Raw genomic sequence first — 16,056 nt, forward strand, 5'->3', positions numbered from 1 at the left:
ACGGGGTTTCACTATGTTGACCAGGATGGTCTCGATCTCTTGACCTCATGATCCACCTGCCTCAGCCTCCCAAAGTGCTGGGATTACAGGCATGAGCCACCGTGCCTGGCCTAGTTTATACATAATAATTTGTATACAGAGCAAACCATTGTTCACATCTGCTGTTTCCCCCTCACAATAGTCCTGTGAGAGGCAATGGACAGCACCGGTATTATTTTTTTCTAAGTGTCTGAATTTGGTGTCATTAATTTTTAAAATGTTTGTTTATATCTGTTTTTGGTATACAGCTCTGTGCACTCATATTTCTTGCATGAGAAAGGCAGCCTTAGATGACAAGGCCCACTGGCCTCAGAACTTGGGGAGTTTCTAAGTTCCATCTTCTTATGAGATGTCATGGATTCTAGAGTCTGAGAATGTTTAAACTTGGGGCTGAAGCATGGTTTGGTGGCTGGCAGGTCATTAGGAACCCTTGGCTCTAGCCTGCACCCTTACTAGTTATGTGAACGTGGAGGTCACACCTGGCTCTCATTTCCATGCCAGGTGGATCAGACCTAGCATTTCACATGGACCATTCAGTGCAAATGGCCACAATGCACGTAACTCCTTCAAAGCCCATTTCCTATGGTGTCTTCTGTGGAAAAGTAGCTCTTCAGAGTTTCCACACCACAAAGGAACCTGAGTTTGGAAAAGATATCAACTCAGTTCTTCTCTTGAATATTCATATCACATATCAGCGGAAGCAAGGATCTGCAAAGTTCTGTTGTAAAGACATCCTTGCTTCTGTTTTACCAGAGATTTCTAAACTCACAGCACCAGGGAACCACTGTCTGGGCCAGTACCTACTAAAATCCCTCTGAGCTTGAGTTCTATAGCACGTGGCTTTGAAAATGCTTGTTAAGAGGCAAAGGAGCTACTAATTTTAAGAAAGAACATGAAGAGCTTGAATCAGCACTTGCCTTCCTGTGGGCTTATTTTTTCAGAAGTAGACCAGTACCTGAGCGGCACTAAGGGCTGGGACCCCTGGGTGCTGCTGCTTGCAGTGTCTGGTGGTAGTTGGGGAGGGAGTGGATTTGAATACAAGCTCCACCCTCTGATTCTAGGAAGAACAAAGCAGGTTGGGCTGATCTTCTGGCACACAGTACGATAAAATACCACCTTTCAGGCTGAGCCCCAAAAGCCCCCTATTAAATGTCACAAGGCAGATGGGTGCCTGCGGGGGTTGGGGTGGGGGCAGCGAGTTCCGGAAGCCATGCACCAGCTGGTGGTGACTTACGTTTCCTGCTCTTGGGGCCGGGGAAACCTGCACGCCGGCTTGTGGGTGCTTCCTGAATGTGCAGAGCCCAGGCCTCTTTTTCCCCTTGTTCCTGGAGGGCCGTCCGGAGGCTTGGCGAGTTTCCTTTCTGGGAATGCACACATCTGTTTTAGGGTTACAGATAGGTTGTGGGGCCTAAGAGCAACTTACCTTGAAGCATCTTCCTCCAGAGACCCTCCTGCTGAAGAACAGGATGTGCTGCTTCACACAGCTCTTCCTCGGCTCACGGCTGTGATGCCTTTCTCTCTGTCTTCACCACTCAGCTTTCAAAAATCAGTTCAGGGCTGGGTGCAGTGGCTCACACCTGTAATCCCAGCACTTTGGGAGGCCGAGGCAGGCAAATCTCCGGAGGTTGGGAGTTCAAGACCAGCCTGACCAACATGGAGAAACCCCATCTCTACTAAAAATAGAAAATTAGCCGGGCATGGTGGTGCATGCCTGTAATCCCAGCTACTCTGGAGGCTGAGGCAGGAGAATTGCTTGAACCTGGGAGGCGGAGGTTGCAGTGAGCCGAGATTGTGCCATTGCACACCAGCCTGGGAAACAAGAGCGAAACTCTGTCTCAGAAAAAAAAGCTTCAGTTCAGTCACCCAGTCAGCCAGCCAGGCTGGGTCCAAGGTGTTGGAGACGCAGCAGTGAAGAAAATGGGCAAAGTCTGTTGTCTCCTTGGAGCTCACGGTCTAGTGAAGGCAAGTGCTGTGCAAACTCCGGGAAGTGCTGTCCCCACCAGCGCCCATGTCATGTGTCCCCTGGGGAATTGTGTCCCATACACCCAATGGCGTAATGCACCAGAGATGTGATTCCAGTGTGGCAAGTCACATTTTAGACAGACCTAGAAATACGTAGTCTGCCAGATGTGCTGTGACTACTGTGAATACATAGAATGGGTAAGGGATGTAGGCTCAGCAGGCGGGGTGGCACTGTGGGTTGTTCCAAATAGGGCAAGTCAAGGGGAGGGCACTCAGATAAGTAGCGTCAAGCGGGACCCAAAGAAAGTAAGAGCAGGAAGACTGCCAGGATCCTGGGACTCCAGATTAACTGGGGTCTCGCTGACCTTGGCTTTCACGCTGAGGGAACTGAGATTCTGATGCAAGAGGCTTTGAGCAGCCGGCAGCAGGATGTGTTTTTGATTCCTTAGTTTGGGTTAAATGCTTCTTCTCTGGGCTTGCAGGGCATTATGGCTGGTGCCATAGACCGCGGGTTCTGGTCCGGGGGACCATTGAGGTGCCTTCTGTGTACTTCCTCAGACGGCCTTGGCAAGATCAAGCCCTAGTCGCCCACAGTGCTAGCCAGATCAGTATGCACTCTTTGCTGGATTTATTTATTGAATAGGATACCCTCCCTCCAGTCCCCGGAACTGCCTCCCAGATGCACCGCCTGACTCCAAGTTCTTGAGTCAGGCTCTGCTGTCACAGCACCACCTACTGTGGGTTGTTCTTGTCTGTTTACTTTTTTTATTTTCTTTTTATTTTCTTTTTGAGATGGAGTCTCACTCTGTTGCCAGGCTGGAGTGCAGTGGCATGATCTCTGCTCACTGCAACCTCCAACTCCTGGGTTCAAGCGATTCTCTTGCCTCAGCCTCCAGAATAGCTGGGACTACAGGCATGCACCGCCACACCCAGCTAATTTTATATTTTTAGTAGAGATGGGGTTTCACCATGTTGGCCAGGATGGTCTTCATCTCCTGACCTTGTGATCCACCCACCTCGGCCTCCCAAAGTGTTGAGATTACAGGCGTGAGCCACCACACCCAGCCTGTCAGTTTACTTCTTTCTCCCCAACCCAAGGGATGGGCTTCAAGGCAGACACTGTATCTTATTCATCACCACGTCTCCAGCCTGAAGAGAATACAAATGGTAAACAAACACATGGAAAAAAATTACAAGCCTTCAAGAAATGCAAATTGCCTAGGCAAGGTAGCTCACCCCTGTAATCGCAGTGCTTTGGGAGACCGAGGAGGGATGATTGCTTGTGGACAGGAGCTCAAGACCAGTCTGGGCAACACAGTGAGACCCCATCTCAAAAAAAATGTTTATTTTAATTAGCCAGGTGTCATGGCACATGCCTGTAGTCTCAGCTACTCAGGAGTCTGAGGCTGTAGGATCACTTAAGCTCAGGAATTTGAGGGTGCAGTGAGCTTTGATCATGCCACTTCAGCCTGGGTGACAGTAAGACTCTGTCACAAAAAAAGAAAAAAGAAACACAAATTAACAAATATTAATAATAAACAAGAATGATTAGTGTTTTCATGCAGAGAATGGGGCACTCCTTTTGGAAAGCACTTTGGTCATCTTTATCAAGGGCTGTAAATAAGGTTTATGTTGTTTGACCCAGTTGTTAAGCTTCTGAGAACCTTGCCTAACAAATTGTTCAAACTAAGGAAGGAGTCTTGTGCACAAAAATGTTCATTGCAGCAATACGTATCACTGTAAAAAAACGGAAAATAACTTCAGTAACCAACAGTGGGGGAATTATTAAACAATTTATCATGTCCCTAAGGTCGAGGATTTTATGCTCATTTAAAAAATGTAGTCATGAAGAATGTGTGGCAGATTGGGATGTGCTCATGGTAATGCAGAAAGGACAGAATTGTGTGCTTTTCAGTTCCCGTAATCTTCTGGTCCCTGACTTGCACATCCCTCCCTCTGCCCAGAACACTCCAACACTCCATATGGTGAAGCTTTGTTTGTGTTTATGCATAAGCAAGTTGATGGCTCCGTTCCATTCTGGAACAGTATTGACAAATAGAAGAGGGTTGAAAGCCTAGCTCTGTGCCCTTAGAATCGGATGTGGGATTGAAAACGTCCTTTGGAGAACATCCCCTGAATACGTGACTGTTTACAGACATAGTCATACAATCCTGTGTGTGTGCGTGTGTGTGTATCCACCTTCCTGCATAGACATACTCATACAATCGTGTGTGTGTGTGTGTGTATCCACCTCCCTACATAGACATACTCATACAATCCTGTGTGCGTGTGTGTATCCACCTTCCTACATAGACATACTCATACAATCCTGTGTGTGTGTGTGTATCCACCTTCCTGCATAGACATACTCATACAATCCTGTGTGTGTGCATGTGTATCCACCTTCCTGCATAGACATACTCATACAATTGTGTGTGTGTGTGTATCCACCTTCCTGCATAGAGATACTCGTACAATCCTGTGTGTGTGTGTGTATCCACCTTCCTACATAGACATACTCATACAATCCTGTGTGTGTGTGTGTGTGTATCCACCTTCCTGCATAGACATACTCATACAATCCTGTGTGTGTGTGTGTGTATCCACCTTCCTGCATAGACATACTCATACAATTGTGTGTGTGTGTGTGTATCCACCTTCCTGCATAGAGATACTCATACAATCCTGTGTGTGTGTGTGTGTATCCACCTTCCTACATAGACATACTCATACAATCCTGTGTGTGTGTGTGTATCCACCTTCCTACATAGACATACTCATACAATCCTGTGTGTGTGTGTGTATCCACCTTCCTGCATAGACATACTCATACAATTGTGTGTGTGTGTGTGTGCGTGTGTGTGTATCCACCTCCCTACATAGACATACTCATACAATCCTGTGTGTGTGTGTGTATCCACCTTCCTGCATAGACATACTCATACAATCCTGTGTGTGTGTGTGTGTGTGTGTGTATCCACCTTCCTGCATAGACATACTCATACAATCCTGTGTGTGTGTGTGTGTATGTGTGTGTATCCACCTTCCTGAATAGACATACTCATACAATCCTGTGTGTGTGTGTTTCTGCCCTTCTCTAATGACACATATTTATCTGTCTGTATTCATACAGAGTGTAGATACAGGAAGTATCGATAGACTGTTTTTTAGACTTATTTTCTGGGTCTGTGCTTTCTCTGCCCACCCACCCCCCCTGCCCCTGATAAGGTTGGCAACCCCTTTACTTGGCCTCCATGGCAGGTCCCCACTCTTCTCCTCAACCCCTCATACCCCATGACTTGGTAAACATCTGTCTCTCCATCTGTCAGCCCCCGAGAGCAGATTCCGTCTCTGTGCCTGGTCCCCTCTGGAGCCGACAGCATCAGTCGGTAGCTGATCGGGGCACGGATGAGTGAGTGGGGGTGTGCACTGTGATTACAATCATGGAAAACAGAGAATAGAGGGGGGAGATGTCAGAGTGTCAGCTGGGAGTTGTACTGGAAAAGTAGGGTTTTTTTTTTTTAGTCTTTTTACTATCTTTTAAAATGTCTCTAAGTTGATCATAATCATATTTAATAATACCTTGGTAACTCCCTGTTCTACAAATGACCCAGTTTCTTCAGCACATGAATGACATTCGAAAGGGAGGAGGGGGCGGTGCAGATGCTGACAGAGGCTGCCGAGACGATGAGGCAGGTGTGCTGAGGGGCCTGGCGTGGCTCTTGATTCAGACCTTCCAACTACAAAAAGATGTCTATGAGACAATCACGTAACATTGAGCAGGGCCTGATTATTGACTAATAAGGGAGATATTAAGTTAATTGGGTTCGTTGGGATAATGGATTCTGGTTTTGTTTCTTTAAGAAGTCCTTACCCCCTTCCTGTTTAGGAAAAAAAGTGCAGCTTGCTGCCCACACCCGTTTCTCAGGGCAAACGGGACGTGACTTAACAGTGAGAGAGATCTGGTGAAGTATTTATCGGTGGAAAGCTGCAGTGCTTGGCTTTGTTTTAAAACACCGCAGCCAAAAGCAAACAGTGAGGGGAGGAGGGTGAAAGGAGACGGGGAGGTATTGCACAAAGTACTGAGTCCGGGGGTGGGTCTGCGGTGGGGGAGGTTAAATGCCTTTACTTTACTTTTGAAAATATTTGATAATTTTTATATTAAAAATTGAAAACAAAAAAAATTCTCCTGGCTTTTCTCCAAGGATCCTTAATACTTTGCTTTGCTTTGCAGAGCGACCGACTCCTCATCAAAGGTGGACGGATCATCAACGATGACCAGTCCCTTTACGCTGACGTCTACCTGGAGGATGGACTTATCAAGTGGGTTGATCAAAACAGATCTTTTAAGAAACCTGTGTCACCAGGCTGCCTGGCCTTAGGTGGAACGTATGGCTGGCATTCTGCTCTAGAGTGATGGGGCCGTGTATCTGTGTTTCAGGGGTAGAGGCCTCACAGAGGTAGGGGGAGGTATACACTGCGGGTGGAGAAGGGGCTGGTGTTTCTCCAGTGCCCCCCGGGCTGTGGTCCCTGCCACACGGCTGTGCAGCTCCCCTCACTCAGTGCTCACACAAAGGCTGCAAAATGCAAAGCGTTTCCTGTTTTGTGGATTTGGAGGCAGTGGACCAGTGAGTCTGGGTTCCTGGTCCCATCTGACGGGATGAGTTAGGGTCAAGGCCAGATTCCACCCTACGACAGCTGAATTCACACCTCTTTCTTCCACCTGCCCACATTCTAGAATTGGGTTGAGAGGAGCAGGGGAGAAAGGAGGAATGTGTGGCTTCCAAGCACAGTCTTGGCACTTAAAGAAAAGTCACTCATTGGGCCTGGAGTTTCCTTTACTTTCTTCCTGTTGGCTCCTGCTTCAGCCCTGCTTACCACAACCCGGGTGTCCTAGCCTGCTGCCACAGGCTGGTGGTCTACACAGCAGAAGTGCATTGCTCACAGTTCTGGAGGCTGGAAGTCCCGGATCAAGCTGCCATCATGGTTGGTTCTTCCTGAGGCCTCCGTCCTTGGCTTGCAGAAACCACCTTCGGGCTGCCCTCACGTGGCCCTTTCCGTGTGTGTGCTCACTCCTGGGGCCTCTTCTAAGGATACCAGTCCTGTTGGATTCGGGCCCCCTCTTCTAACTTTATTTAACCTTAATTGCCTCCTTAAAAGCCCTGTCTCCAAAGGCAGTCCCATGGGGTGGACTGGGGCTTCAGCATGAATTTTGAGAGACACAATTCAGTCCATGCCAGGCAGGGGTCTGCAGGTGGCTTTCACCGTTGTTGTTTTTTTTTGAGACAGAGTGACTCTGTTGCCCAGGCTGGAGTGCAGTGGCACAATCTTGGCTCACTGCAGCCTTTGCCTTCTGGGTTCAATGGACTCCCCTGCCTCAGCCTCCTGAGTAGCTGGGACTACAGGCATGTGCCACCACACCTAGCTAATTTTTTGTGTTTTAGTAGAAACAGGGTTTTACCATGTTGGCCAGGATGGTCTTGATCTCCTAATTTTGTGATCCGCCTGCCTCAGCCTCCCAAAGTGCTAGGATTACAGGCATGAGTTGCCGTGCCTGGCTGGCCTTCACATTTTACTGGCGGGTGAGGAGTGCAGTTCTTACTCTGTGAGGCATACCCTGGATTTGCTGGGTGCTCAGCCTCTTCCCTTAAAATCTGGAAGAGAAGAGAAAGACACTTTTAGGATCCAGCATGAGTGGTTGGCACAAGAAGGAAAGGCAGAGGGGAATTGGAGCTAAGGGAAGGCAGAAAGGGATTGATACTGTTAACAGGGCCATCCTGGGTCCCATGTGGGCTTGGATGATGATGATGGAGGAAGTGGTGGGGAGAAGGGTCTGTGGATTGCTGGGGGCATTGAAAGAGACCACATATGCAAATCACCCATGAAGGAGCGGTACCCAGAACAGTTGAGACTTCCCTGCCTCCCCACAGCCCACTTCCCAATTCTAGTCCCAAACTTTGACCATTCAAGTCCAGCTCGGGCTTCCCTCCTCTGGCTTCATTCCTTTCTTGCTCTTTCAGCCATAATGAAAATGCGGGACTCAAAGGACTTGCCAGGCTGCTCTCACGTCAGAGCCTTGCGCCCATCAGCCCCGTGCCTGGAACGCCTTTTCCCCCTGCCCTCTGCCTTTCCCTCATCTCTTGTTTGTCCTTGTGGGCCCAGCTCATGTGACTCCTCCTCCAGGAAGCCTTCCTTGACCACAGGATGGTTTGGGCTGCATCCCTCTGTCCCCAGAGTCCTGAGCTGCTGTCTGTCGCAGCCCCCCTCACGCTGCATCGCCTCTCGACCAGGGCCTTTCCTTGTGGCCCCCACCTGGGGTCCAGCATCGTGCCTGTGGAGTAGGTCCTAGAGCTCTGATTCAGGGAAAGCACAAACAAACGAATGTTGGCTGTCAGGTGCTGAGGCCGCGCGTGTCAGCTGCAGGGCGCCTGGCTCCCGAACGATCATGACGGCAGATTGGGGGTGGGGAAGGGTGGCAGGATGTGTCAAAAAATGAGGTTTTCTGACTCAGCCATGGCTTAGATATAGAGAAAGCAACTCCGAGGTAACGCCCTTTTGTGTAGGTGGCTCTGGGGTTCTGAACCCTGAAAGGTAAAATGACCCTGAGAATGATCTTGTGGACTGCCCAATCCCATACACCACCTGCTGCTAGAAGTTTCATCTGACCACGTCCGCTCCTGCCCTTCCCAGGCCAAGCCCCCTTGTAGAGCTCTGCAATCCCGGGGAGTGTACAGATGGAGCAAGTGGCCATGGGTTGAGCTGCATCCGTTAAGTGTGCTTTTGTATGTATGAACATCAAGAGTCCTGGGACTCTGGCTAACCAGTCTGTTGAGGAAGTACGCAGTTTCCCTGAATTCGTTATCTGCAGCCCCTCTTGGTGGTAAACCCCTGTTTCTTGAACCCGTTGCTGAGAAGCTGCCTGAGTATTTTCAGTCCTCCTCCGGCCTTGTAAAGCTGAGCGAGTGACCGTGACGGAGGCCTTCTAGGGCCCTCGGGTGGTCCTTCTGGACGTGCGTCCTGCAGGCTGCGAAGGGCAGGTGTGGAAGAGCTGGGGACCACCTGTGCTCACCCCAGGGACCGCCCAGCATCCAGAGGCACAATTATTTTCCCTCACTTTAATTAAACCCAAAGAATCCTTTAATTTTGCGGCCATGTGCCAGGTTTTCTTAAAAGCTGTTCAGCTGTTGTGATTCATTGAATTATGATTCATCGAGGTTTCCATCCGAATCGCTCAGCCTTGGTGAATCAAGTGCTGGTGGTTGAGAGTTTCTTCTGCACCGTGGGGTGGCGGTGTTGGGGGAGGGGCGTGCGTCTCATTCACTGAGCTGAGTTTCCTCTCTCGTCTTTCACTTTCAAGCACATTGCTATTGAGGGTCATTCACTGAGTCAGTCCCTCTAACTCATTGGGGATCCCGTTTAGTTTAATCCCAGTTCATGGAGAATCTGGCTCCTATATGAGAGAAGCAGGGCAGCAATCAAGCCTGCTGGTCACAGCTCTGATATTAGGTCTGGGGAGACCTGGGCTTAAATCCAGGCCCATCACCAACTTGCTGTGTGACCTTGATTGAGTCACCACACCTCTCTGAGTTCTGTTTTCCTACCTCACAGGGCTACTACTGACAGGAGATTGGAGAGAGTTTGTTAAGAGGCTGTGATTGCTCCTGATGAGAAAGGGCCTCGCTGCAGAGACGGCACTCACTGTCCAACATCAAGCATCTTAGGACTCTGGCCAACCAGGCTGCTCAGGAAATGTGCAGTTTCTCTAAAAAACAAAAGTTAAAAGAAAAAAAAAGGCCAGGCATGTTGGCTTGTACACTTTGGGAAGCCAAGGCAGAAGAACCCCTTGATCTCAGGAGTTCGAGATCAGCCTAGGCAACACAGGGAAATCCCATCTCTGCAAAAAGTTTAAGAAACATTAGCTGGGCATGGTGGTGCACACCTGTAACCCCAGCTACTCGGGATGGTAAGTGGGGAGGATTGCTTGAGCTCAGCAAGTGGAGGCTGCACCGCTCTCCTCCAGCCTGGCTGACCGAGACCCGGGATCAAAAATAAATAACAACCTCTAATTAGAGTGCTTGTTGGCCCCCACAGCTTGGTGACTCGGTCACAGGCTTGAATCAGACTGAGCTGTGATTCCACTGACACTCATGCAGATCCGTGCCCATGTGTAGACACACCACATGCGTGCCTACAGCCGGTGCCCATTTGACTGGACTGTGCCCAGGCCTTTGCCTGGGTTGGCATTTGGAGTGCTACCCTGTCCTCTCTCAGAGCTGGTTGTGAGCATTCAATGAGAGAAGTGGTGATGCGCTTAGAAGATGCTGTTCTCCAGGCCGGGCACAGTGGCTCACTCCTGTAATCCCAGTACATTGGGAGGCCGAAGTGGGTAGATCATGAGGTCAGGAGATCAAGACCATCCTGGTCAACATGGTGAAACCCCATCTCTACTAAAAATACAAAAATTAGCTGGGTGTGGTGGCATGCGCTTGTAGTCTCAGCTACTTGTGAGGCTGAGGCAGGAAAATTGCTTGATCTCAGAAGGTGGAGGTTGCAGTGAGCCGAGATCGCACCAGTGTACTCCAGCCTGGGCGACAGAGCAAGACTCCATCTCAACAAAAAAGAAAAAACGACGGTGTTCTCTGGTTGTTGTTCCTTTTAAGTTAAGGGTCAGGTGTCTTCTTGACCCCTTTCCCTTCAGCTCTTCGCAAGCCCACATGTTTGGAGAGATGGCAGAAGGATTGGGGAAGATAGGATTTCCCTAAGTCAAGTTGGAATTCTGGGGTAAGGGACTGGTTTTTATAAGCAGCAGTGGTGGACATTCTGGGGGCAGGGACTGGTTATTATAAGCAGTGTTGGTGGTGACTCTGGTGGAGTTGGAAGTGTGTGGTAACGTTTCTTGGGTGTTCATCTTGTCCCTGGCACTGTGCAGTCCTAGGCTTATTTCCTGGGGTAAGAGGACAGTGTGTGGCCCCTGCTTACTGGCCCAGCTTCTCCTGGGAGCCCAGGAGGGCAGAGGCTGCTGTCTTGGCTGCCTGGCTGTGGATTCTATCCACAACTGCTCCTTTTGGTCACTGTCACAGCATCTTCCTGTGTCTTTATTACTGGTATTTTATGTGACTAAATGAATGTGCTGCCCAATCTCAAGAGTTCACGACAATTGGATTTTTTTAAAAAATAAAAATCACTTTCAGTAAGATCTTACAGTCCGAGCCAGACCTCGACCTTGGGTGCTTCTGGGTCCCTTTCCCGTTGCTGGCTGAGCCTTTTCCCCGAGCGCCTGGATGGTCTCCTGACTTTGGTGCCAGCAAATAAAACCTAGACGCCCCCGTCATCAATAAGTCACCCACACAGATCCCCAGGAGCTTGGTTTCTCGTTTCATATGCTTTTTTCCCTCCTTCCCCATTTGGAATTTACCCTCCTAGAGGAAGTTTTCAGGCACCTGTTGCATCAGGGAATAGATGTGACGATCAGCACGTTCAGAATGCGGGGTCTCATTTCTGTGGATTCAGCTTTGCCATCCCCTCCACCTGGACACCTTCCTCAATATAGAGGCTGGATGAAAGGACCCCTCCCCATGCTCCCCTGCCCTCTCTGCTACACTGGGCTCTAACAGTCTGTCCACCTGCCTTTCCTTCTGTTAGACTTGAGGGCATGGGCCCTGCTTGAGTTATCTCTGTTTACCCAGGGCCTTGAGAGGGGCCAGGCTCAGAAATGTTTATTTAATGGAACTGAAGCTGTGGGTTGACTGCCCATTCCACTTTTCCTATGAGAACCAAGGCTGTCTCTGTTGTTTGCCTCCAGACAAATAGGAGAGAACTTAATCGTTCCTGGTGGAGTGAAGACCATTGAAGCCAACGGGCGGATGGTTGTTCCCGGAGGCATCGATGTCAACACATACCTGCAGAAGCCCTCCCAGGGGATGACCGCAGCTGATGACTTCTTCCAAGGGACCAGGGCAGCCCTGGTGGGCGGGACCACAATGATCAGTGAGTGACACTGTCCCCTGCCTTAGGGACATAGGCTGTAAGGCCTCGTCCTCATCACCAGCATCACCGCAAGTGCTCAGTGTGCACCAGGCTCTCTGCCCAGGGTGCCATTGTATTTCATTTTCACCACAGACCTATGACACGGGCAACTGTTTTACAGAGCATACCATGTGTGCCGCTGGGGGTACACAAGATGGCTTAATAAACACTATGGTTTTGTAAGCACCAATTTTAAACAATTATTTTTTAAATATTGAAATAAAAGTATTTAAAGAAAATAGCATCTCAGCTGGGCACGGTGGGAGGCTGAGGCGGCTGGATCCCCTGAGGTCAGAGGTTCGAGTCCAGCCTGGCCAACATGGTGAAAGCCGGTCTCTACTGAAAATACAAAAATTAGCTGGGCGTGGTGGTGGGCGCCTGTAATCTCGGCTACTCGGGAGGCTGAGGCAGAGGAATCGTTTGAACCTGGGAGGTGGAGGTTGCAGTGAGCCGAGATCATGCCATTGCACTGGGTGACAGGGCAAGACTCCATCTTAAAAATAAATAAATAAATAAAATAGCATCTCATTGGTATAATTGCTTAGCATGAGACTGAAGTCACGTTTAGATTTTTAGAAACAAAGTTTGTTTAAAGAAAAGCATTAAGTAAAGAAGGTGTGGATTATAAGGAGATAAAGCAAAAAAAAAAAATCCTTCATCATGATGTGAAGATGGTTATGGCTTCAGAACCAGTGACATATGTATGATTGTGACAGATGGGAGAATAGAGGCTCAGAGAGGTGAAGCAACTTGTCCAAGAAGACACAGCTGGGAAGTGGTTGTATTAGTCAGCATTGCTACAGTAATACTGTCATAACGCCGCATAACAAACAGCCCCCAAATCTCAAGCAACACTTGTTTTTCTCATTTGAGGTTGTGCAGGAGTGGGTGTGGGGCTGGAGTGCTTAGCTGTGGGTTGAACTCAGGCACGATGGGTCTCCCATTCTGGACCCAGTGACTCCCCAGCCACTCTGTTCCCCTGGTGAGTGGCAGAGTGCAGGGGGCTCTGGCCAAAGCTTGCGTCTCCTCTCACTGCCTCATCTTTTCATTTCCGCTGCACCTTCCACTCACATTCTGTTGGCCAAGGTCAGTCACGTGGCCAAGCCCAAAGTTGCCAGGGGTGCACTCTGCCGCAGAGAGCCCTGGTGAGGTCGAGAAGGGAAGAAAACACTGGGCAATGAGACCACTCCCCGACGGTGCTCAGCCTGGGAAGCTGGACCCCTCTTCTACTGTCCTGTGTAGCCCGATTGCTGTTTCTTGTGTTGATTTTGAAGATCTGCTTTTGCTTGGATTCATTTTAATAACCAATTTTAATTAGGTCACAGTCGATTGTGAATGTTCTCTCAACTGTTAGGCTCTCCAGTTCCAGGCGGCTCATCTGTAAGCTGGCCCCAGCCGTGCCCACCTCTCCCACTTCTTCACAAAGGAGTCCCTTTGTAAGCGTGGTCTGTGGGCTGGAGCCCACTGCCATGGGCAGAGTTTGCCAAGTCCCTGAGCCAGGAGGGTGGGGCTCGACTTCTGAGGCGAGCACTGTCCTCATCCCTCTTCCAAAGGGGAGCCCATGGATCTCTGGATGGGAAAACAGAAGAATCTAGACTTGGCCTTGGATCCCAGTGGCCAGGGTTTGAACCTGAGCACTTCCACCCAGCAGGTAGCTGCATGACTGTGGGCGGCTCTCAGTCTCTCTGAGCCTCGGCTTCCTCATCTGTAATGTGGGCCTTATGGTAGGAAGCCGGTAGGGTGGTTTAGAGACATACATGAAAGTCCTTCATGCAGTGCATGGGACATGAGAGTTCTAAGAATGGGCATGGAAGTTCAGGCTTAGGAGGCCTGAGCAGGGCAGGGGACAGATACTGGACGAGGAGCCAGGGTTCCTGGGACATCCCCTGCTTTTCCCCATCACCAGCTGTGAGACCCTGCGGAGCCCTGCCCTGTAAGCCTTATCCTCCCCACCCGTGAAGGACACTTTCCAAAGTGTGATTTATGGAACACTAAGAACCTATGAAGGCACAAGGACCACAGACTGGGCTCTGAAGGGGTCCCCACCCTTTCCCACCTTCATTCAGCAGATGTAAATTAAGAGTCGTACACACCAGGCACCGTACCAGGTGAACACAAGCAGGAATGATGTTTGTTGTCAAGGCACCTGCCATCTCTCAGGGAGTCACTAACCGTCCACATGTATGACGAGAAACTGTGACTCCTGCTACAAAAGGATGTACAGTGCTTTGAACTGAGGGGCCGGGTCTCAGGGAAACGTTCTCTGAAGAAGCGACATTTGTACAGGATCTGAAGGATGAGTTGGAATTAACGGGGGGAAGAGGGCAAAGAAGAGCAGAGCCCCAGAAGGAGGGAATAACATGTGCAAAGGCCCTGAGGTGAGAACACACCTCCCATTCCAGAGACTGCAGGGAGGCCCGCGGGGCAGAGGTGTCCAGACTGAGGGACGAAATCCTGTGAGGCAACTCTGGAAGGAGAGCACAGCCCTGGGCCTCGATGGCCTGCTGTGGCCGTGGCCCTTTCTCACATGGGTAATGGGCAACATTGAGGTATTTTAAGCAGGGAGGGATGTGACCTGTTCTGTGTTTTGAGGAGACTGTAATAGAGTGGGCTGGGTGGGATGTGGGCAGACCAGTTGGGAGGCTACTGCATAGTTCAGCTGAGAGATGAGGGTGGCATGGCTGTGGAGTGGGCAGATGTGGACAGCTCCAGGGAGATGGAGGAGGCCAGTCAGCAGCCCTTGGTGCTGGGTCAGACATGGAGACACGTGAGAGAAAGGAAATGGCAAGGGTGACCTGGGTTTCTGGCTGAGGAACTGTTAATTGGTGATGTCCTCCACAGCTGGGGGTAGGGGAGGGGACAGTATTGCATGAAGCTTTGGACATTCTGATTTTGGGGAGCTTTTGATGATCTTGGTGGAGAAGCCAAGAACACAGCTGGGTTCAGAGTTCTGCAGCTCAGAGCAAGTGGTATGTTTCAATGAGCTAGTGCACAGAAAGAAAAGGGATTCACTTAATGAGCATAGCGAACAGTAGACGATGGAGTACTCAGGACGGTTGAGAAGCAGCAGCCAAAGAAGTAGGACAAAGGGCAGAAAAAGCCAGAAGGTGGTGTTGCCACGGAAGCTGGAGAGGAGTGGATTTAAGGAAGGAGGGAGTGACTCTGTGCCCTGAGAGGCCAAGAGAGTGAGGACTCCATGCTCCCATTAGACCTAGAGATGTGAGGGTCGTATTAGCAAAGGCTGATGCTTTAGGTGGAATGGAGGTGTGAGTAGGAGGAGGAGAGGTGAGACTTCTCTTTTTGACGTCCACCTGTGAAGTGTGGAGGTGCGAAGAAACAGGGCATTAAGCTGCAGAGTATGTGAAGTCAAGGGAGGTTTAAAAGACTGGAGGCTCCCCTTTCTCATCGACTTTACATTTAAGATTTTATTTGGGAAAAAAAAGGATGATGAAGTGAACTTGTTTGGTCTTGGAGGTCCTTTTCATCTTGGCATTCTATGCCAAGGGAGGCAGCTTGGAGCAGTGGTTAGGAGTTCAGACCATCTGACAAGCCTTGGATAACCTTCCTCCTCCTGCTTACTAGTTGTATGCTCTTGGACACGTGCTTTACCCTCTTTGAGCCTCAAGATTTTCATCTGCAAAATGGGGATATTAATTTTCACTCTATGGGATAGTTGTGAGGATTGAACTTATGTAAAGCCTTTGTGACATTATCTGAAAAATAGTGAGCATTCCATAAATAGTTATGATGATGATGACAGTGGTGGTGATGACAGTGGTAATGAAGCCTGAAGATGATGGTGATGATGTCACTGCTAATGGTTAGAGTTAATGATAGTGACAATGATGGCAATATGACAATAACGATGGTGGGAGTGATTATGGAAAGGATGGTGATGATGGTGGTGATGGTGATGGGGTGATAATGATGGTGGTGATGGTGGTGATGGTGATGATGGTGGTGATGGTGATGATGGTGGTGATGGTGATAGTGGTGGTGATGGGGTGGTGATGATGGTTATGGGTGACG

General features: G+C 49.6%; 1 protein-coding gene across 3 annotated transcripts in view; it reads left to right on the forward strand.

Annotated features, from left to right (window-relative positions):
- CRMP1 (collapsin response mediator protein 1) overlaps window positions 1-16,056 on the forward strand; it is an 80,864-nt gene that overhangs the window by 20,258 nt on the left and 44,550 nt on the right. For all 3 annotated transcript variants that reach the window (XM_032254159.1, XM_032254160.1, XM_032254161.1), the window contains exons 2-3: window positions 6,236-6,324; window positions 11,804-11,988. In XM_032254159.1, the coding sequence (XP_032110050.1) occupies window positions 6,236-6,324; window positions 11,804-11,988 (274 nt within the window). The remainder of the gene's footprint in view (window positions 1-6,235; window positions 6,325-11,803; window positions 11,989-16,056) is intronic.

The sequence above is a fragment of the Sapajus apella genome, unplaced genomic scaffold, assembly GCF_009761245.1.
Source record: "Sapajus apella isolate SASKATOON/1434 unplaced genomic scaffold, GSC_monkey_1.0 scaffold85, whole genome shotgun sequence".
NCBI classification, from domain to species: Eukaryota; Metazoa; Chordata; class Mammalia; order Primates; family Cebidae; genus Sapajus; species Sapajus apella.